This window comes from Doryrhamphus excisus, linkage group LG3 (assembly GCF_037039965.1).
Source record: "Doryrhamphus excisus strain RoL-2023G ecotype Guam linkage group LG3, RoL_Dexc_Guam_v1.1, whole genome shotgun sequence".
Lineage (NCBI taxonomy): Eukaryota > Metazoa > Chordata > Actinopteri > Syngnathiformes > Syngnathidae > Doryrhamphus > Doryrhamphus excisus.
Genome location: NC_136359.1, coordinates 14,548,153 through 14,569,720, shown reverse-complemented (window position 1 = coordinate 14,569,720; position 21,568 = coordinate 14,548,153). Strand labels below are relative to the sequence as shown.

Genomic DNA, 21,568 nt, shown 5'->3' with positions numbered 1-21,568 from the left:
CATGGATGGCCACGGGATAAATTGTTCATTCTTCAGCACAATAATGAAGTTTAACACACAAACATGCATGCTTTTACCACACATTCGAGCACATAAAGCCATGTACCATAGTTGCTGAGCCTGCCTGTCTAGTTTGTCAATTTCTTGGAGCCTTTGTGAAATTTGCATGACATTTACTATGACAATAAACTTTGTACACTCACTTTTGAAGACTTGTGTTGCAGGAAAGGGTCAAATTTTAAGGTTTTATTGTAATTGTCCTACAAATGTAATGTTTAATGTAATGTATTGAAACCTAATAATACTCAACTATTACTTTGATCAACCAGGTATCATTACTGTTTGTGCTTCGATGGGGTCTCTTGACATTACAACCCAACGCAGAAGTTTTCCATGGTTCATTGTTATTGTTGACACTTTTGCCTAATTGTTGTGCCAGGACAGAGACCACTTTCCTGTAGCACATATACATTTCCATTTTCTATTTTTCCTTTTCCATCACTGGTGCTCTTCTTTAGCAGCATCACAAGAAAAGATGCTTAGATGCTTACTCGTTTGCTGATTCTAGCAGGATATGCAGTGGTGTCGCATTACCTCACATATGGTAGTGATTAAGCCGATAAAAAAAAATTCAGAAAATTTAGAAAAATAAGCATATTTGTAACTTTTATTTAAGCTTTTTGCTGAACTTATTTTGGAGAATAATGTGCAGAAAAGCATGCAAGCACACATGTTCCAATCTCCCCTCTTTGTGTGCTCAGCTGGAACAGCCAAGTCAACAAGAATTGCAGCAGTGGCCCCAGGCCTGAGAAAAGGACCACAGTGTCACACAGAGTTATTGACTGACCTGATGAGGACTCAATGCCGTTTGTCCGCATGATTTTTTTTAGAAAAGTGACAGGCAGGTGATCATCCCCGCGTCTACTGTTAAACCCTGAGTTCGACAAGGTTCAGTCAATCCATCTTTGATTTCATTAGTCATTTTTGAGCACCCACTATCCCTGCATAATGTTCTAGAAAGTTATATAATAATACTGTCTGTTTCATTTGGGACCTAATTTTAACCATCAAGTCATCTGCTGTCCCAACACACCGGCCAGCTAGGTGGTGTGGTACAACATGACCTACTAAAATGAATCGATTCCATTAGAACAACATGTGTTGCATATGTTGCCCCAAGTGCATGTTTAGAATTCTCATGTGGCCTGGACATCACATCGACCCCACTGTCAACTGGCACCTCACAAATTTAAGTTACATAACGCATGTGTGTGTGTCTGGTGGTGGAAGGGGTCAAAACAAGTCTTGTCACTTGATGTTATGTGACCAGTGTTGACTGCAAACCAAAAAAAAAGACAACTCGGGGATTTAGTTGAGCTGCAGACTGACAAACAGCGTACAATTCCACTCTGACCTGATTCTTCTTATCTCGTCACGATAAGGTGGATGGATTACCGTGATACGTAGCCGCATGTCCACATAGATCCGTATGTGACGTGTGATAAGGATACAAGTGACCACATTAGCAATCAGTAGTGATGGAGAGCAAGTTTGGTTATTTGTACTTCTAATAACTAAGGATTTATAAATAATAAATTAACAGTAAATTACTTTCCTCACTACATATTTGCTCACAATTTGTGAGCAAACGTTAATTAAAAGCAATGTATTCTAAAAATCACGCCTTGTTTGGTTTGTGATAATACTTTTTCGTCTGGAGGAAAAAGAAAACATTTAGAATGAACCCGAAGAATAAACATGAAAAGTACCTATGCGTATTCACCAAATTGGGATGCCATATTGGTGGTTCTATTACCGGTTTGACAATAGTAATACTGCCCCCTCCTGGATTTTCTTTGCAATACATTTTTCCGTTACAACCAATCAATAAAACATACAAGTGAAAGAGTAGAATATTTAATGTTTGAAGCAACTTTCACAAGCATGTAAACATTTCCATTATATCAATAGACTATATTTAAAAACATCTGATTCATTTAATGTGTGTCTGAAGACGTATAAATGCCCTGAAATAACACTGTCATTAGATACCCGCTGAGCTCTGACTGTGCTACATCTAGATCACTTTGCGGAAATATCCAATTACATCCGTTTTGATATCGATATACTCATCCGTGATAAAGGTGATGTCCTACGTCTGCGTGTAGCAGATAATCTCATTGAGGTCGTATCCTGTCACAGCAAAGGCGCATCCATCGCCGTCACAAAACTTGGCGCCACAGATTTGTGTGTCAATTACACACTCATTGTGTAGATGGGCAACCTGGGAGGAAATAATTAAGAGAAATTTATGCATTTGTGGATAGGCTGATTCTGGGCAAAACTAACAGAATGGGGTTTGCATTGTATTTGTGGATGATTCACCTCCACACTGTTGGTTTCTGGAGTTACTGTCAGGTGCCACACCCTCACAAAAGAGTCCTCAGCAGCAGACAGGAGCTACGGACAGGAGTATGAGCAGTCTTGTATGTTATGGAAACAGTACATGCAAACATATAACATGTCAAAATGTGTTACTTGCTTAACTAACCAGCCCAGAAAAGGGAGCAATGTCCAGCGAGTATATCCAACGAGCATGGGCGTTGATCTCAGCATGCAGAATTCCCGTCACTGCCTCATAGAGACAGATCTGGCCTGTTCCGTAACCAGCCACCACTGTACCTTTCCACAGCTTCACGGATGAGCAGCTCACGCTGACAAGATGATGGAGGATCATTGTAGTGAGGAAACAAAAGAACGAGGACAGAGGTAAGTGGAAATTACATTAGAGGAGCAAGTGATGAATATGAAAACAAGACAGTGGGAAGAAACACAACTTAGGTAATGATGTAGCAATGACGCACACAGGAAAATTAGGACTATGTAAGAAAACTACACTGCCAGCTGTGTATGTACAGTATGTTTACCATCAAAGTTGTTCAACAAAACAATCATTTTTCAATTATGAGGTCAGGTCAAATGATATTAACGATATGAAAGAAAATTGAAGATTTTTGGGCTGCCCTGCAATTGGCTGGTGATGAGGTCTCTCGCTCAAAGGCAGCTGGAATAGACTCCAGCATACCCCCGCGACCCTAATAAGGAAAAGCGGCATAGAAAATGAATGGATGGATGGACAATCGTTGGGTCTATGTTGACGTGAAAAATACAAAATGTAAATGTAATCCAAATAAATCTGACCGGTGATTGCACATAAACTCTCTGCACCAGAAATTTTTAACGTTTCTAAATTTTCTTTGCAGACAATCATGCATCCCTGCATATATTACACATACAGTCACAGCAGTTTGCAACTCATTGGCACACAAAATTTGGGGACAAAATTCATGCAAGTGTCAAGGGGGCTTTACTCAAATCCGCAAATCTTGTTGAGAAGCTGAAACTCCTCCCCAGACTTCCACACACACAAGGTGCCACGATCATCTGCACTGACCAGGTCAGCTATGCACTCCTGAGGGAAGACAGACAGCAGTGGAATGGAGACATTACATTTGATTGAGGGTGCCGCATGCAAAATAGTGTCACATGAGTTGTTTAATAGCACATGGACCCTTCTTCGGAAACGCCTCATAGTATACCTGGCTGCCGGAGCACTCAGGAGCCAAGTCTGTAATGGGATCAATGTGCTCCTCCAGGACCTCAGACAGGGTAATATTACTGCCTTTATTGGGAATGTCAAACACCATTATTGCACTGGAGGACACACCTGAAATGAAAGGAAGGGAATTTGGAATTGTTTCATGTATTTTAAAATATTACGATTTATGTTTTACTCACTACTTACCAACACATATGTAATTTTCCCAAACAGCAGCAATCCCTCGAGCAAACACAGCTTGAGCTGTTAACAAAACAAATGGAGAGGGATAAGCAGTGATCAAGATCAGAACATAATTATAACAGGGTCATTGACAACATTAGGTATATCTGCACAAACTCCGCAACAATCGTTGTACCATACCAAAGCCCTAAAAGAAGTTTGGGATGGCTCAAAACGCTTGGTTTCAAAAGGCATGGTAAAACTGCCTCTTTGTGATGTCACAGTGAGGCGGACTCCAAGCCCTCCCCCAAGCTCTGCTCCTCTGTTTACTTGCTAGCAATGCCTCGTACAGGAGTTCTTAATTCCCTACCAGCTAAAGAAATGCATTTTAATCTGTCAACGGTATTTCACACTGGACTGTTTTGGGAACATGGGCGAATATGCAGCTGGACAAGCCGTCAAACTTTTTCCAACGTTACTTGGTCGTGTGGAAGAGTCAGAAGAGCAAGCAGTAAGTCATGGAGCAAGAGCTCTTGCATATAGCCCTTTCCCACCACAATTAGTGGCCACATTAGACCTTACCTGTAGGAAACCTACTGTACTTGTAGAAAGGGTTTTTCATGATTAACTTTACCTGTTTGTGTTTCAGTTGTTTCCAGCGCGTGCCAGTACACCATTATAGAGCCATCAGATTCATACATCTGTTAAAATACAAGCTTTTATTAACGTCCACAATATAAAAACTATACTAACAGAATGACAAAGTCTCACTTGAATGCCTTTTTGTGACGTCACCACCAGCATATCTCGAGAAGGCAAAACACAAAATGCAGCCTGTTGCAAGAAAACAGTTTCTCTTTGCAATGCGTACGTCCAAATGTCATGCTGATTTAGCAGGTATAAGATGAGCTCAAAAACCATGAAAATCATTCTTTCAAATGTTGCTGCATAATGGCCTTACCTGCATGATGAGCGATGGACTTGTGGCCACGTTAGGCTCCTTGGACTGCAGCTGACGGTGGGAGTAGTTGATGCCATCCCACGACGCGCTGACCATATTGACCACATTGGCGTGGACCACGGTGAAGTAGGTGAGGCGCCGCGGGGCGATACGCAGCGTGCTCAAGTTGTTGTACAACGCAGACGCGCTGTTCTTAATCTGAATGCTCTTCTCTTTGCGATACATTGGGAAGGTTACACTGTCTGATGAATAAATGTATGTAAACCTGTTCAAGATTTAGGAGATTTTTATAACAATGACATTACAGCTTTACTGCTCGGTACTTAGCATTAGCTTGGCGGCTAGGTGGCTGCTAGCTTGAAGCCATCTGTAACTACGCAGTCAAATTTTCAGAAATTACACGGAAACTGTTGCTTATTAAATGTAAACCGTAACCGGTTAACGGGTCTATACTTAGTGCTGTGGTCGTCTATGTGACTAGTACAAATTGACTTTAGCGATTATTTCCCAGCTAATCTCTTTGGCGTCTACCGCAGCCATAGAGACAACGCCGCTTGTGCGTGTGACGTCATAAGAATTTGTTCTGTTGCTAGGTAACATGTCTACACACTAGGAGGTGGACACAAATAAGTAGATTGTCGTTTGGACAAGATATAAAAAAACGGTTCTAAAAAAAGGTAAGTTTGTTTGTCTTCGTATTCTAGCCAAAACACCCACATGATTATTGTATTTCAAATGTTACCCATTGATAATCGCAGGAATGTCAGTAAAAGGTTCCATGTTTAAGTAGACCAGATATTGCAGCGTTCTTAAACAAAAAACAAATATAGATTAAATAGATACCAAAACAACGACTATTAAGTACTATTTATATTACATGGATGAGTTATTTTCAAATGAACAACAATCATGCTTAGATGTGTCAGAAGGATGTGTTTTCATTAGAGGTAACAATTTAACATCACAAATACTATACATTTACACACAACACTAATGTCTAATACAAATAATCATAATTTGACTGACACTGTTTGAGAGATATTTGTGTAATACTGAATGTATAGTTTTCAGTGGTGAAGAATGGCAGTGCTTGATTTTGAGAAGTCTTCCTAATATTTTGGCCCTCTCATGTAGCTAAAATAAGGTAACCAAACACCGCAAAGATGTCCCGCTCTGCAGCCAAAGCCCAAGCTGACAAAAGTAAGGCCCCTCCTCGGGTGACCCCGCCACCACCACTTGAGCCGGAGGAGGAAGACATCATCCCTGGTTGTCTAACTCAGAGCCAGTGGATGGACATGTTGATCCAAGAGGAAGCAGAAGATGTCGTGGGGGAGATAATGGCTGAGTTGATGACCGCGGTCATGGAAGGCTGTTACAATGTACACATTGAAAGACAGGTAAAAAAAAATTTTTTAATCATGTTTTATATGAATATTTTACTTATTTTAACTTATGTTATTCTTTTTCCAGCTAACATCTTTCACTGCATACTGGGCCAAATCTTACTTCATACAAATTTTGGAGCACCATCTTATGTGCCGAGATAAAGGGGAAGATGCAGTGGAATCAGTTGGAACAGAAGACTCTGAACCAAGGCCGATCACTCCAGATGTCTGGTCTGAAGGATGTTTTCCAGTTATACATGGAGCTGCTCAATCTCAGGCCATAGGACGAAAGGTACATATTCATTGTCGCTTCTTCAAGTCTCTACTTTTAATAAAAGCCAATAAATGTATTTTGTAATGAATGTCTCGTTTTCTCTAACAAGATCACCCAAAAAGATAATATTTGCCAAGCTCGTGGACGACCCTTTCCTGGAGCCAACCAGCAAAATGATCCTGTGCCACAAAAAAGCGCCTCCCCAAGGCCATCTGAAAGCAAAATAAGTCCCAGCAGGTCTGATGTTGAAAACATATGTAAAGAACCACGTCCTCTCCCCAAACAAATCATTAATTCCAAGAAAAAAATAAACGCTTCTTTGTCCCTGAAGCTTGCCCCAAGAACTGTTCTACCACCTATGTCTTGTTCAGCAGAAAAAATGGAAACCAAGAGTGAACATAAACTCCCTTCTGTTTCTAAACATACAGCCAGATCACATCAACAAAAAGAAAGTAAATCCATACGGAAGCCTGATCATACTTCCTTACCTAATTACTGGATCACTCCTCAGTATGAGATCTTAAATAACAGCACAAAAGCTGGTAAAAAAAGTGGGCTCCCTAAACCACCGCCAGTACATAACAAACCGCAGACTAACATAATGGGAACTTTGTGGAATCCTGCTAACAGGAGTCAACCAGCAAGACCTGAAGATAAGATAGATGTTCAGCAGAAAAGGTTGTCTACCATAAAAGATGAGGAAACGATAGCTAGAGCACTGAGGTTGGACACCATGCATTTGGAAAAAGGTGTTTCTGTCATGGATCATCACAAAACAGAAGTGGGCCCAGAACATTTTAAATCACAAGCTCAGTCTGCCAAACTGTGCCCGATACAAAGTGATGCTGTAACGTCTCTATTTTCTGTGGACCAGTTGACAGCAGGACATCCCCCTCAGGTCACACCACTGTTGTGGTCTAAGAAATTTGACTTGTGATAAAAACAATAGAGACACAAAAGTGTATATTTTGCAGCTCCTACAGCCACAAAATACTGTATCATCGACTAAGCTTATGAGTATACATGTTTTAAACTGACTCCATGCATTAAAGATGTAATTTAGATATTGAATAAACTGAAATCCACGACCATGCATTAAAGTTAATTGTGTTTAATAAAGTGTTGCACATATGATTGCATGTAAATGGTTTCAACTATATTGTACTTTTCCATCCTTGGTTAAGATATAGATATAGACATAGAGCTGCTGCTGTAAAATGCAATTGTTTTTGTTCTATAAAGTAGAATGACACATTTTAATCCGAAAGATGCCTTATAATTTCAATACATTTATGCATTATGTTTGCATTATTTGCATGTATACATTTACAAAACACTACCTATAACCAAAGATGAGGGGAAAACAACAAGCATGAAAAAGTATTCCAAAAGAATGACAAAGGACCCCAACTCAAATAGTTTTCAAACGTAACCAATATTTTGGGGGAAAACGGTGCCCTCTATAGTAGCAAGAACTTGGGAGTTTGAAACAAATCCATTCAAATTCAATGGTTGTTGTGCATGACGTCCCCAATTGTAGGAGACGCCACTCGGCAAGCGTCAAAGGATGAAAGTTTGCTTTTTCTTTGGCTTTCTGCGACTTTGGCAACACACAAAAGGCTGCAAGAATAACATGCAAATTGCTCAGTTTCATTGGCCAATGAAATATGATGAAAACCTGGAAATTTTACATCGCTTAATTTACCAGCTGACGTTAAACAGCAAATATAAAATGCAAAATCAGCGGTGCCATTACTCTGCTCATGCAACCTACCTTGAAACAGCTAACCGGAAATTCGTCATCCGTAAACGAATCATCGCTAACTTCCGCCTGTGTAAACCAGTCAGATAATCCTTGCCTAACAAGCATGCTTCTGTGACCCTTGCACATGTGGGAGTACAGTGAAATACGGCGCACACTGTCGATAAAGCAAAAACAAAAACAACAGCAATATTTAACTCCACTTTTCGTGCACATTGGCCATGAAAAAGAAACGTATAATTGAGGAGGCGACGGTTGAGGTAAGTCTACACTTCATTTGACTTGTATTTTTCATATTTTGTATTTTTCATTCTTTTTTAATAGATGTGTTTGCACCTACTATACCAAAACAAATTCCTAGTATGTGTTTGATCATACATGGCAATAAACCTTTTCTGATTCTGATTTCTGATTCTGACTTAGTTTATGTAAGGAACATCGACATGAATGATACGAACTTGGCCTCTTGTCGCCGCGGGACACCTGAACACGTTTCTTCAAAATGAGTGTTTCAGTCCCGTTAGTTAAAAAATGTAAGCACCAAACACCGTAGTTGGTTGATTAGAGTCACTATGTTGCTCAATCAGGTCTCTTAGAGGACGGCGTTAAATGTTACGGCAGCAGACGTTTCCATGGTAGTAATTTTCAGTCAGCAAATATAGCAACAAGTACAAATCAACTTAGTTTACCAAATTAAATGTAGTAAAGAAAGTGAAATTTAAATGAATATTTGGCATGAATCTTCGTTTTAGATTATTGAACAATTTGAAAGTTATGTTTTCATAAAACATGTACTTTACGTTGGTCATTAGATTAATCCGTCAGAATCGACCGGAGGCATGAAGGAGGAGGAAAATGACGGACCTTCTGAATTGAAAAAGAGCAAAGCTGAGGATGTGACATACCACCCGGTGAAGCTGTCCAGAAGCGATTTGTACAGACCTCCAACAGCTGAGGAGCTCCACCACCTGAAAGAGGCAGATAGCTTATTTCACTGTAGTTTGCTCAAAATGCAGGTATGACCTCTGAGTTATCAAAATTCATTAAAAAAAAAGATTCTCATCAAAAAAGAAAGACCACCAGTAAATGAGCGCATATTATATGGCCAATGACAGATGGAGGAGCTGCTGAAAGAAGTTGCCTTGAGTGAACGCAGGAAACGGCAAATTGACTCTTTTATTCAGACTGTCACCACGCTTCTAAAGTCTGTACCTCATTCTCCAGAGGTGGAGGTGTGTATTCTTTCGCCTAACTTTGTTCTGTGTGTAAGGTAGCTTCACAATTGTTGATTGAATATGCACAATATTTTGCATCTCAGGTAAATGACCTGTCATGGCTGTCTGGTGCTGTGAAGGTTCCAATCCTTCTGCTCCCAAAAACACAAAAGGGCAAATTCCACATGGCTCCTCCCGCTTCTATTGATGTAATTGGAAGTTATCCTTTGGGTACCTGCACCAAGCCACGTGTTGTGGTGGACCTGGCTGTCACAATACCTACTGTAAGTCACACATGCATGCTTTTTCACAGTACAATCGTCCCTCGTTTATTGCAGTTAATGATTATTTTGTCATGCTGTCTTGACAGTACAATTATTTTTCATGATTTTTGTAGGATATCCTCCATGGCAAAGATTTTTTGAACCAGCGTTATCCTAGGAAAAGAGCTCTCTACTTGGCTGGTCTGGCACAGTATCTGGCAACCACCTCAGACATTGGAGCCATGTCCTATTCGTGCCTTCATGGGAATCGTCTTCGTCCCATTCTACTGTTGAAACCTCAAGGTATTTATTTATTTCAAGTCAGTTGTGTATCTATGTGAAATGCTAAGTCAAAACAGAAGTCGCCGAAAGGCAAGTTTCATATAGAGCAGGTCTAGGACCATGCTCCTCTTTCATAAAAAAAAACCCAACTGAACCCCACATGAGAAAGCACTTTGGTGACAAGGAAAAAACTGCCTCTAAAGATGTCGCATTGAATAGAATGGAGACACGGGCATTTTTTTAAAAGTAACATTTAACTTTGTAAACTATCACCGGTTGATTTCTACGTTTTACGACCTGATGTGCAATTAACGCAAGAGGCTTCACTCTAGTCTACAAATGCTATATCTAATGTGTGATATGTTCTATCCCACCCTCTAGGTAAAGACTCGTCTCCCTTCACGATCCGACTTCATGCTTGTCCACCTCCTGGGTTTTTCAAGCCCAGTCGTTTCCGCCCTCAGATGAATAACATACGGACAGGCTGGTACACCGGGGTGAATAATAGAGAGACTGGTGAGACGTTTGGTATGGTTTAGTTGTTTCAGTCGTGCTTAACAAGTTACAAAAAGGAACAATATATGGTTACATTTGCACAGTTTACAATGTCTTATAACATTTTGCTGTTTATTTCTTTATCGACTCTCTGTGTGCTACCAAGCCTTATCAACGTTGTCTTGTCTGTTTTTTGTTTTTTTTCCCCTCCCAGAGATTGATGAACCGCCAACTCCACATTACAATAGCTCCCTTCTAGGGGATTTGTTGCCCAGGGCTCACTTACAGTTTCTGTCTGCTGTGAGCGCACAGTGCTCCGCTTTTCCTGAGGGGGTGGCTTTGCTCAAAGTTTGGCTCCGTCAACGAGAACTTGACCAGGCACGCTTGCTTTTGTTGCATTTTAAAGTTTTGCAAAGCGCTTTTGTATTTGCACTATTTTTATGTTGTTTATTTAAAATGCATGTGGTTTTCCTTGAAGGTGTTTGTTTATTTGTAGAGTATTTGAAGTAAGTTTTTAAATTCATTTTTTTAACCGTGTGTATTTTCATAAAAGACTGCACCGGTGTGGATGAACACAATTTTGTTGTCACATGGTGCAATGACAAAGCATTCTATTCTATTCTATTGTACATACAACATTTTCATTCAACTTTTTTCTTCGACTTTCTTTCAGGGCACTGGGTCTTTCAATGGCTTTCTGGCCTCTATGCTATTGGCATTCCTTCTGACTACACACAGAATCAGCAACACCATGACTTCCTATCAGTTACTGCGAAACAGCCTAAACTTTTTGGGTAAGATGACAAAACCTATTTTTCCGAATCTACAAAAAATGATTAAAATACCAAAATAGTTGTTGATGATTTGGATAATCGATCACTCATTGATTAATGGTTTAATTGTTGCAGCTTTAATAGATAGACATCTATTTGCTGAGTCTAGAAAAAAGTATGGAATGTCCATCCATGGTAGAATCCACGGGAAACCTGTAAAAACTGAACTTTTTCTTCAAATTCCCAGCATCCACAGACCTGACCATGAATGGAATCAGCTTAGCCAAAGATCCTGACTCAACTGCAGTGAGTGGTCTACTTCAAACATAAACCTCTTATTGCTGTTCATTCATAGCTTCATTCATAGCTTTAAGTGCATATTTACCTTAAAAGTTTTCCTTTTATGTATTTTTCTTCTTACAGCCATCACTGGCAGACTTTCACAGTGTTTTCCAGGTTGTGTTCATTGACCCGTCTGGACACCTCAACATGTGTGCTGACATGACTGCGTGCACCTACAAGAAGGTACAATAGATTCTCTACAAATGTTTTGTCAAGGGGCGACTAACGATGACCACTTAAAATGATTCTCTCAGCTGCAGCATGAGGCATCGGTTTCCATGCAGTTCTGGGATGACCCAACAGTGGATGGCTTCCACAGTCTCCTCATGACCCCTAAACCGATGATGAGGACCAGTGACCATGTCTTCCAGTATGGGTGTCGATATCAATTACCAAATCAATCAACAGTGTTTTCATGCTGAGGTTGGACTTTCGTCATTTCCCACCCAGATTGTGTGAGCTTGTCAACCTGCAGTCCAGCTGTAAAAAGCTGAACCTCCTCAATGAGCTGATGGACCAGAGTGGAAACTATGTGCACACGGCACTTCCCTTTATCCTGTCGCTGCTTCAGAAAGGACTTGGCCAGAGGATCAGCCTCCTCACTCACTCTCTTTGCCCTGAACCTGAGGTTTGTAGCACCTAACTATCTGTGTTTGTGTGTCTGTGTGTGATTCTTAATTAGTTGTGTGAAAACTGATCCTTTTGATATGGATGACACTGTAATATACTGTAGTGACTGAAATTACTTGGGATTTTAGAGTGTTGTCCAAAAGAGATGAAAAGTACACACTTTCTAATTTGCCAGTTTCCATCTGTATGTTGGTTTGTCAAATACATGTCAGTGGTCTTTGGAAAGTGATCCCCCAAAGCACAAAGCCCAGCCTCCTCTCTCCTTTGGATTGTTGTTCCAACCTGAGCTGGCAACCTCTGTCTTGGAAAGAGGACCTCCAGCGGACAGCCCCAAGGTATCCTGCCAAATTATGGTATAGAAGTAGACTTTCAAGTCAATGCAGAAGTGATTCTGATGTGGTGTTCTTCTAATAGGCGGCTGAGTTCCGGAAGCTGTGGGGTGAGCGCTCTGAGCTGCGTCGTTTTCAGGATGGTGCCATCACTGAGGCCGTCCTGTGGGAAGGAGAAACCATGTGCCAGAAACGACTGGTACCCCAACAGATCATTACACACATACTCTTGCTGTATGTACATTTTGTTTACTATACACCTACTTTGCCCTGCTAATTATGCAGTTGTTAGACAGCTTACATTTATAATTCCTGATTCCTCATTGTCGATACAGATGAAAAGCAATAATAAGAAACACCTTCTTTTCAAGTTATATAAGTCTGAACCTGCTTCTTTTCGACAAAAATGAAGCACATGCATATTATTTCATTCTTACAGGCATGCAGACATCCCACAGTCCTGTGTGCGTTATGTGGGGGCCGTTGTTGATGATGTCATCAAGATAAAAAGACGGGTAAGAAACTTGTAAGCCAGACCGTAAATGTTCTCGGTTAACTGAACATCTCAGTTCTTCCGTAATTTTGGTCAGTGCCATGTTGGTTGAAATATTAGCCCTTGGGCACACAATATGTACAATTGACACAAATGTGCATATTTTATGGATGGATATTAATCCATCATATTAAACCATAAAACGGCGTGATTTTGTTTGAGAAACCACAATAGATTGAAACTGAAATTAGAGCCGCAATGTGTGGAGAGCCGACTGTATCCTATTTTTATTAAAGGGAACCTATTATGCTAATTTCGCAGCCGTTTGTATTGAGTTGTGGACTCCCACAGAACATCTACACACGATAACCAGCACACAAAGCTTTATAGTTCTTCCAGAATCTGCACCTCTGCACAGATTAAAATCCATTTTATTTGCTGGTAGGGAAACAGGACGGACAAACAGAGTTTGGGGAGGGGCAGGGGAAGCAGAGCTTGGTGGAGGGCAGAGAGCTTTGCTGGTTTACAGCCACACCCATATAAGGAAGACCTACATTTGTAGGTCAGAAAAGTGGAAAAACCATAATAGTCCCCCTTTAAGGGGTCTCGTTTGAATGTCCAGTTGTGCTCAGTGTTGAGGCTGACAAGTTTGCTTTTTGTGAATTTTTTTAGGGGCCAGGTACTGGCGAGGAGGAAAGTTTGCATGTGGTTCAATCCTTTGATGACCTAAGTCGAAAACTTTGGAAACTGGAAGGTCTCCCTCTCTCTATTACATCAGTGCAAGGAGCTCACCCGGCACTGAGATACACACAGGTAAGCACAACTCAAAGCTCTTCATGTCCCACCCAGATCAACTTATATTGTTTCAATGTAAATTAATATTCTGACATTTCTTCTGTGTTCTGCAGGTTTTCCCTCCTGTGCCACTGAAGTTTGACTACTCCTTCTTTGACAAAGAAAGAGCTTTTCAGTCATTGGTGCCAAAGGAGGATAAACCCTGCCCTGTATATGTCAGCCCTATCACAGGTTTGTAGGTCCACTACATTAACATTCTGAACAAGACTTAAGATATGGTGTTGTATGCTCTGTCACCTCCACAAGACATAATTGATGCATTTTCTAACCTGCAGTGATCTGTCATATGGAGGGGAGTGGAAAGTGGCCTCATGATCATCTTGCCATCCGCCACATCAAAGCTGCCTTCCACATCCGCCTGGCAGAGTTACTGAAGATGCAGCATAACTATACATGCAGATCCTATGCCACACACATCGATGTCTGGAAGGTACTTCAGTTTTGATTTTTATTGACATGCATGCATCCATCCCATCTCTTATCATTTTGCCATCTGTAAGTCGACAGTGGCAGCTTTTTATTGAGTTAACCTTACCTGTCATTCTAGGACGGCTTGGCATTCCGCATCGAGGTGGCATACCATCGGGAACCCCAAGTGTTGAGGGAGAATGTGAATGCTGATGGCCTGCTGGTTGTCAGGGACAATGAGGAGGCTCGGAGCTTGGAGATGAGGACCATACACAAGCCTCTAATCACCAGCACACTGCATGGGTAAAATGGCATGCTGGATTTTGAAAAATTGTAATTCTGTGTACAAGAGGCTAGAGTATCATCCCTGGCATAGAAAATGGATGGCTTTGTTTCTCTTTGTTGGCAGGCTCCAACAGCAGCACCCATGTTTTGGGGCAGTGTGTCGCCTGGCCAAACGTTGGCTGGGAGCACAGCTCTTCAGTGACGACATCACAGAGGAGACGGCGGACCTCCTTGTGGCATCCCTTTTCCTGCACTCTTCACCCTTTACCCCTCCTGGGTAACTACCGCTCCTTTTTTTTTTAACCTTGTTCCTGTTTCTTTGGCCTCCTTTCTTTTCCTTGCTATTTCGGTCATGTGAATTCATTTTCCCTGTTCTTCTCAGTTCTCCTCAGGTGGGCTTCCTTCGCTTCCTTCATCTGCTGTCCTCCTTTGACTGGAGGAACAACCCGCTGGTCGTCAACTTCAACAAGCAGCTCACAGGCAAGCACTCTCACACATATTCCTTTCCCCTCTGTGCAAACAAGCGCCTGCTGACCTCCTTCTATTTACACATCTGACATACTTTAACATCCTGTCCGTTGCCAGCGCAGTGTTCTGATTGTTGTCCTCCTCTCGTCACGTGCAGCGGCTGACTACACAGAGATCAAGAATGACTTCATGGCCTCCAGGGAGTCTCTGCCTGTCATGTTTATAGCAACGCCTAAAGACACAAAAATGTCTCTGTGGACAAAGCGAGCACCTACTGTCCAGGTCAGTGGACAAACAAATACAAGTGCAAACCACGTGCATAACTAATTTATTAAATGAACCTTGATACTTTCACACAGTTATAGCATAACAAAGCATTTGTATGTAAATGGTGTGCAAGTTTATAGTTGCAATGTAAAACACTTACAAATACAAAAGATTATATTTTAACTGTCAAACCTTGTTTAGCCATTATATACAAGAAGATAGAAGGTCATAGACAACGATGTAGGAAAGAGTTGCAAGTTCTCGGCAGGGAGCAGTCACAAAGCTTTCCAATCCTAGAGCCTTTCCTGAGTGCACATTGGTCTCCTGGATCACACTGGACAAACAATACACAAGAGTCATATTTGTGAGTCAGTTAGAGGTTTTGTTTGGTGGGCTTATTGCGTCACATACCATTGGCAGGTGGCCATGTTTTTTTCTGAGGGATACAATTTGATTTGTCTGAAGTCTTTCCAAAACATCATGCAAATCAGTGATCTGAAATTGTTAGAAATAGAATTGGAAAAGGCTCTTAATAGTCAAACAGCATGCTGAGCAGTAAAAAAAAAAAAAGTTGACATGGACAATCACAACTCTTAAAAAGAGTGAGCTTACCAGTTGCTTTTCGTTGCCGTCCTCTGTGGTAATGAAATATCGTAAATGTTTAGCTTTATATTCTGCCGTCTGGATCAGAGCATCGCTATAAAAGTGTCTTGTGGCGCATACCACCATGCAGAAAAGGTAAACACACCAGGCTGTCATGGTGCGTAGCTGACCTAGATAAGCTTCCCTTGCTCCACTTTACTCTCCCCCAGAACACGAACAAGGAGCCTCCGAGCATCCTCCTCTTATAAGGGTGACAGAGGGCAGGAACTTCTGGCTTTGTGACGTTCTGATGAGGCGTCTCCTTGGGGCTTCTCAACATGATAGTCACTGCATAACGACTTTGTTATAAATTTGAATAAGTTAGATTGTAACCACACTCTGTTTTAATTGAACACACAAGTCCTCCTATAAAGAAAAATCAACACACTGCAATGGCAAAAAGAAAGATCTTTTCAACTAACATAAGTTATTGTGAATGGCCACTAGGGGGGGAGACTGAACCAATGTTAACATAGGAAATAATGGAAAGAGTAAAACTGCTGCATAATAAATCGCTCATTCTTGTAACTAATATGCGAACATTCTTAGTTTGTTTTACTTACCATATCAAAGTAAGGACAAAAATAAACTTTAATTTTAAATTAACATTTGCCCATGGCGTTTGACCTATATCTTGGTCAGTTATGTCACATGGTTATTCATAAGTTTAATAAATGGTGGAGCAATAACATCTAAAATGAAATTTCTCTATGGTCATCACTCTTTTGCAGCGACATGCAGCTAAGGGAGGTCATGGTGAGAAGTAAAGATAAAAAATAAAATAAGATAATAAACATTTACCGTATTGTATTATAAATGTACTTTTCTGTATGATTGTAACTGATTTTAACATTTTCTCATGGAAAAAAAATTTCGGAATTTGCACATTTCCTGATCAAGTAGAGGGCTGAAACCGAACATGAGACTGTGATGAGCATCTCCTTTCAGCTTAGTGCACTAGCTCTGCCCAGCATTGGATCATGGTGTGCGCCAGTTTTTGTTTTTTTTATTTTATAATATTTTCATTTTATAATTTTACAATAGGACAATAAAGTGCCAGGATTTTCCTGGAGAAGGATAGGGCGCATGTACTTCATATGTATAAATAAAAGGGAAGACCGCAGATGTTTGTCAGTTAATAAAAAATAAATAAATGGGACGAGGTAGCATTTGAAAATAAACTTTTTTTATTTGTTTTATTTGTTTGTTAAAACAAACATTTTAACAAACATGAATTATTTGTTTATTATTTGTTTCTTGCTATCCACTTCATGAGCTGCCTCTGTAAACAACCTCCAAAGTGGTTGGAGTCAGCAATTAACCTCACTGCTCTTTTGCTCTTTGCCAGCACTTAACCTTGTGTGGGTGGTGTCACAAAAAAAGCAAAAACCACACCTGTGTAGCCAAACTGAAGTCTCACAAGATTTCCTGAAATCTCAAATGGCATACACAATTGCAGTTCCAAAAAGGTGTATCTTTTAAAAATGGCCAATTTTTATTTCACTTTAGATGTTCCCCTGTATTTGGTTTGGGCCAGAGCATAAATTACGTCACCTCCTTAAGGCTAAGGTGTGCGTGTGTGGGGGGTTTCTTTTTTTTTGTAAACACAAGACAAGTCGAAACTGATACAGTAGTGATTGGCGACAGTTTATTCCTTTTGGGAACTTCTTTGGGCAATTGGGCATTGCGTTATTAAAAGCAAAAATAATTCATTGCATCATCCTTGCAATTCTGAGTTTGTATGTTTGTGTCCTCAGATGCTACAACGTGTGATGGTGGTGGCTGCTGAGAGTCTTAAAGTTCTGGAACATCAGCTGATGGATGGTGGTCAGATACAAGATGTCAGGGTTAGTTTGAGGGAAATCAAGTCAGTCGGAATGCTTCTATTCCTAAAACATCAAATTTGAATGTTTTCATTTGAATACATAGGTGGTCATGCGTCCTCCTCTCGATGCCTACGATGTGCTGATCTACCTGAACCCCAAGCAGATCCCCCTGCTCGGGCAGGCAGTAGACAATCCTCTAGTCAACTTTGGCAGGGGTCTGCTCCCCGGCGGTGCAGCTCATTCGGGTGGGATGATTCCCGTTGTTGACTACAACCCTGTGACCCTCTACCTAGCAGAGCTGCGGGTGAGTGTTTGCCTCCTTCAGGAACACAGTTTGTGTTTGGAGAAGTGGGGGGGGAGGTACTTTGTGGATGCAGGACAGCATGCAAGCTGGGCTCTTATTCAACAATGTTTTAATTGTCATTGTCAGCAGATTCCTGCCAACACATTGAATTGCAAACAAGGAACATTCCCATAAAAACAACTCTGACTTTTGTTAAAACAGTTTTAGACATTTCTAGGTCACTTTTACTTGCTAATAGACTGAAGGTGCAGTATGTGGAATACACTGTGTTGCACATACTTTTATTTTCACGCATTTAATCGTAAAAATTGCTCAAGGATGCGTTTGGAGACCTGGCCCTCTTCTTCTGTGATCCTTATGGAGGAAGCGTGATCGCTGTTTTATGGAAGCCAAAGGCATTCGCCTCACTACCCTTTAAGGTAAAACACATTTCATTGCTATTTAACACACAAGCTTAATGACTGTAGCAGGCAAAGAAACACCTTCACTGACCCACTGATTGTTCTGCACGATTTCCTGTAGACATCCCAGATGTCAGCCAGGAGTGTGGCGGTAACCGATGACCAAGTAAAAACGGTTCCCAATGTGGAAGCGATACTGGAAGACTTCAGTATCATTGGAAAGGACTTGGTAAAATCAGTGGAGGCCAGGACTGAAAGATGGTCATTTTAGTCCAATAAATTCACTCCATTTTAGTGTTTGACCTTTCCTCAAATGTATTGATGCATATGTTGTTTGCTTTTCAAAACGCAACAAAAAAGTTGGAATGAATAATGTTTTTATATAAACATGACCAGGAGTTCATCATGTCTAATAAATACGTCTAATTTCATTACCATTACCATATACAGACAGGATCACTGGGGCTGTTTTTTTTAAATTTCAGCTGTAGGGCATCAGGTCGGGGGAAAATTTCCCCAGAAATCGGTCTTAACTTGTTTTTGCCCATCAAAACAAGGATGTTTCATAACTTGGCAGTATCAACTGGCCTTGATGTGAAGTACAGGCAAATAAAATACGATGTATGTAGTTCATTAGTTCTTAAGAGTTACTTAAAGGGGACATATTATGCTCATTCTTCAGCCCTTTGTATTGTGTTGTGGACTCCGAGAGAGCAACTACACACGGTAACCAACAAATAGAAATCTGTCTTACAGAATCTGCACCTATTCTAGCTGGATTTCCTTGGTTTTCAAAACGGTCTGTTTTTAATTTATTCCACCCACTGCCATCTGAAAACAGGCATTCAGAGCCATCCCAAACATCTTTCAGGGCTCACCTCCAAACCTCATTGTCTGAAACTTGGGCAACATTTAACAAGATGATACAACATTCCAACAATCCGCATGGGTCAGAAAAGTGGGAAAAGCATAATCGTTCCCCTATAATATAAGGGTGTATACTCACTTTTGTTGCCAGCCAACAGTTTTACATTAATGGTGGTTGAGTTTTTGAGAGGACAACAAATTTACATTGTAATGTCCCTAGGATCTCAAGTAAAACCTGTAACCCTATGAAAAAAGTGACCTAGTATGAACAAGAAAAGGAGTGGGAAATGTATAAAAATTATAAGGAAATTATATGAAGGCTAGCTGCCCAGTCTGATATGAAATAAGCCAACACACAATACCTTCAACAGATGCTGTATGATGTATAATGGGAATCTGCTAACTAACATAACTAACACAACAGCTTTCGTGCTTTCATGCTTGTCAAAGATAACAAATGGGACGTTGTCACATTAGGTTGAGGTTATTGCGTGACAACATCCAGCTGGTTGGCACACCTATCCACATTTTGGTGTAAGATTTCCGGTAAAGAGGCTCTGTCAGTTGCTCTAAGGGTGCAATTATGTGGGATGCTGAGCATTGTACTTCAGCTGTGAATATGAGGTAAAAAGGCCATGACTCCCATCTGTGGTCTCAATAAGTCTCTGGTGCAGTCCAAAATAACTATTGTACTTCAATTAATGTATTAAGACATTTAAAGTAGCATGCATTATTGCGTTAATTGTTCTTTGCAACATGCAGTGTAGATGCTTGGCATATTTGTCATATAAACAGCAGACGGCATGGCGGCTTAGACTCTTCATGAGTTGCTCAAGAACATACTATAAGGTGGATTTATTAACTGCCATGCTGACAACGGTGGGTGTCATGGAGTCTGAAAACATGTGCAGCTCCTGACATGTTGTGTCTGCAGCTCTGCTTAATTATATAGAAAGTGGAAATGTACTAGACATTCACTTTTTATAAACAGGAGCTAACACAACAAGGCTATAAAACTGTGCAATCCGAGCCTAGTGTGATGATCCTTAAATGACGCATTGTGTTGTCTTGTGCAATAATGCAGTTTGGGTTTAGACGAATGTAATCATGAATTTATGAGAGAAGGTCTACCTGGAGTGAGTGGTGAAAGAGGTGTTTTTGTAAGGAACTAGTCAAGGAAATGAGACAACCAGAAATCATGTACCGGTTAGATTGCTGTCTGGTGATGCCATTAGTCAGCGATTTTGATTCACAAACGTCACTGTTATCCTGTGACAAATCTGTTTTTATCAATTACGCAATTTGTGAAATGTTGCTTTCTTCTAAACAACAATTGACACATCCTTCTTCCGCAAAGCAAGCAGCCATGTCGTAAAAAATGAATCTATGTACTGTTGTTGAGCTGCGTGCCAACTTGAAATTTTTATTAAGCCTTCCAGCAACTGATGTAAAACATCTGGCACCCCGACTGGAGACAGACACAGCTGGTTGACACATGCCACATATGCACATCAATCATTTGAATCAGTGCAAAAAAAGCAAAACAGTCACACCGACATGGACTCTTTGCACAGATTCATTCATTTTTTTACTACTCGTCCTGCTCAAGTCATGTATAATAAGCTGGAGCCTATTCCAGCTGACTTTAGGCAAGAAGCAACATACATCCTGGACTGGTTGCCAGTCAATCACGGTGTCTATAGACAAACAACCATTCATACATAAGAGAACATGCAAACTCTACATTTCAAACCCAAGACCACCGGACTGTGAGGCAGGCACACTGCCGATTTGTATAATTGTTTCCAGAATATTTTTGGTCTTGAGCATTGTTTTCACTCACCACCCTTCCTGTTGTGCCTTTTAAAGTAACTACATCCAGACAACTGGTTAGATCAGCTCCTCTGCCCTTGCTTGTATTGCTTTTCAACTTGATGCCTTTTTCAGTCAAAGGTTAAGATCATTGAGACACTGGATATCTTGCATTGGGTGCTGCTATTATAGATTTTTTTAAAATGTGTAATACATTTGTTAGTCAATACTAAAAACAAACTCAACATGAACATCTGGTCTCAGACATTTCAAATAAAATTAGACAACTTTGAATGTAGTAGTGGACCAAACCATTTCATGTAACTAGTAGCTGGTCAGTTAATTTGGAGGTTTATCTTCAATCAATGTGGCTATTGAACTGTTAGATTGTTTTAACAATTTTTGACCATAAAAAATCACAATCAGATAAAGCTGTTTCCCTATTTACT

The 21,568-nt window shown here is 40.5% G+C and overlaps 3 protein-coding genes across 5 annotated transcripts; 2 read left to right on the top strand and 1 right to left on the bottom strand.

Moving 5' to 3' along the window:
- Nucleotides 1-1,901: 1,901 nt before the first annotated feature.
- Nucleotides 1,902-5,321, bottom strand: wdr54 (WD repeat domain 54). The gene is made up of 9 exons (XM_058070620.2): nucleotides 4,743-5,321; nucleotides 4,553-4,615; nucleotides 4,416-4,482; nucleotides 3,806-3,862; nucleotides 3,600-3,727; nucleotides 3,372-3,472; nucleotides 2,552-2,714; nucleotides 2,386-2,460; nucleotides 1,902-2,284 (listed from the first exon to the last, which is right to left on the bottom strand). Exons 1-9 carry the CDS (start codon nucleotides 4,965-4,967, stop codon nucleotides 2,153-2,155), a joined length of 1,011 nt encoding a protein of 336 aa, XP_057926603.2. The 5' UTR covers nucleotides 4,968-5,321; the 3' UTR covers nucleotides 1,902-2,152.
- On the top strand, nucleotides 4,116-7,526 carry c20h2orf81 (chromosome 20 C2orf81 homolog). 3 transcript variants are annotated; one of them, XM_058070618.2, is made up of 4 exons: nucleotides 4,116-4,292; nucleotides 5,877-6,139; nucleotides 6,213-6,419; nucleotides 6,511-7,526. In XM_058070618.2, the coding sequence occupies exons 2-4, from the start codon at nucleotides 5,906-5,908 to the stop codon at nucleotides 7,336-7,338; spliced, it is 1,269 nt and encodes a 422-aa protein (XP_057926601.2). In that variant the 5' UTR covers nucleotides 4,116-4,292; nucleotides 5,877-5,905; the 3' UTR covers nucleotides 7,339-7,526. The 3 variants fall into 3 exon arrangements, with proteins under 3 accessions (XP_057926601.2, XP_057926599.2, XP_078645819.1); XM_058070616.2 differs by having other exon boundaries at nucleotides 4,116-4,872; XM_078789693.1 differs by having other exon boundaries at nucleotides 4,116-6,139.
- A 748-nt stretch (nucleotides 7,527-8,274) lies between these two features.
- nol6 (nucleolar protein 6 (RNA-associated)) lies at nucleotides 8,275-19,650 on the top strand. Its single transcript, XM_058070615.2, has 26 exons — nucleotides 8,275-8,423; nucleotides 8,976-9,179; nucleotides 9,279-9,395; nucleotides 9,482-9,661; nucleotides 9,775-9,943; nucleotides 10,304-10,438; nucleotides 10,632-10,795; nucleotides 11,091-11,211; nucleotides 11,438-11,496; nucleotides 11,614-11,715; nucleotides 11,787-11,902; nucleotides 11,983-12,160; nucleotides 12,375-12,497; nucleotides 12,577-12,725; nucleotides 12,931-13,006; nucleotides 13,657-13,797; nucleotides 13,893-14,010; nucleotides 14,115-14,269; nucleotides 14,387-14,550; nucleotides 14,657-14,809; nucleotides 14,915-15,012; nucleotides 15,158-15,282; nucleotides 17,667-17,756; nucleotides 17,839-18,039; nucleotides 18,357-18,458; nucleotides 18,562-19,650. Exons 1-26 carry the CDS (start codon nucleotides 8,385-8,387, stop codon nucleotides 18,709-18,711), a joined length of 3,429 nt encoding a protein of 1,142 aa, XP_057926598.2. The 5' UTR covers nucleotides 8,275-8,384; the 3' UTR covers nucleotides 18,712-19,650.
- The last annotated feature ends 1,918 nt before the right edge of the window (nucleotides 19,651-21,568 follow it).

Excerpts from the sequence above, each read along its gene's own strand:
- wdr54 (XM_058070620.2), bottom strand. The coding sequence starts at position 4,967 with ATGTATCGCAAAGAGAAGAGCATTCAGATTAAGAACAGCGCGTCTGCG. Across the intron at positions 4,483-4,552 it reads CGTCACAAAAAGGCATTCAA|ATGTATGAATCTGATGGCTC; the intron begins GTGAGACTTTGT and ends GTATTTTAACAG. Across the intron at positions 3,728-3,805 it reads GGAAAATTACATATGTGTTG|GTGTGTCCTCCAGTGCAATA; the intron begins GTAAGTAGTGAG and ends CTTTCATTTCAG.
- c20h2orf81 (XM_058070618.2), top strand. The coding sequence starts at position 5,906 with ATGTCCCGCTCTGCAGCCAAAGCCCAAGCTGACAAAAGTAAGGCCCCT. Across the intron at positions 6,140-6,212 it reads ATGTACACATTGAAAGACAG|CTAACATCTTTCACTGCATA; the intron begins GTAAAAAAAAAT and ends TTCTTTTTCCAG. Across the intron at positions 6,420-6,510 it reads CTCAGGCCATAGGACGAAAG|ATCACCCAAAAAGATAATAT; the intron begins GTACATATTCAT and ends TTCTCTAACAAG.
- nol6 (XM_058070615.2), top strand. The coding sequence starts at position 8,385 with ATGAAAAAGAAACGTATAATTGAGGAGGCGACGGTTGAG. Across the intron at positions 9,944-10,303 it reads TCTACTGTTGAAACCTCAAG|GTAAAGACTCGTCTCCCTTC; the intron begins GTATTTATTTAT and ends CCCACCCTCTAG. Across the intron at positions 14,551-14,656 it reads ATCACCAGCACACTGCATGG|GCTCCAACAGCAGCACCCAT; the intron begins GTAAAATGGCAT and ends CTTTGTTGGCAG.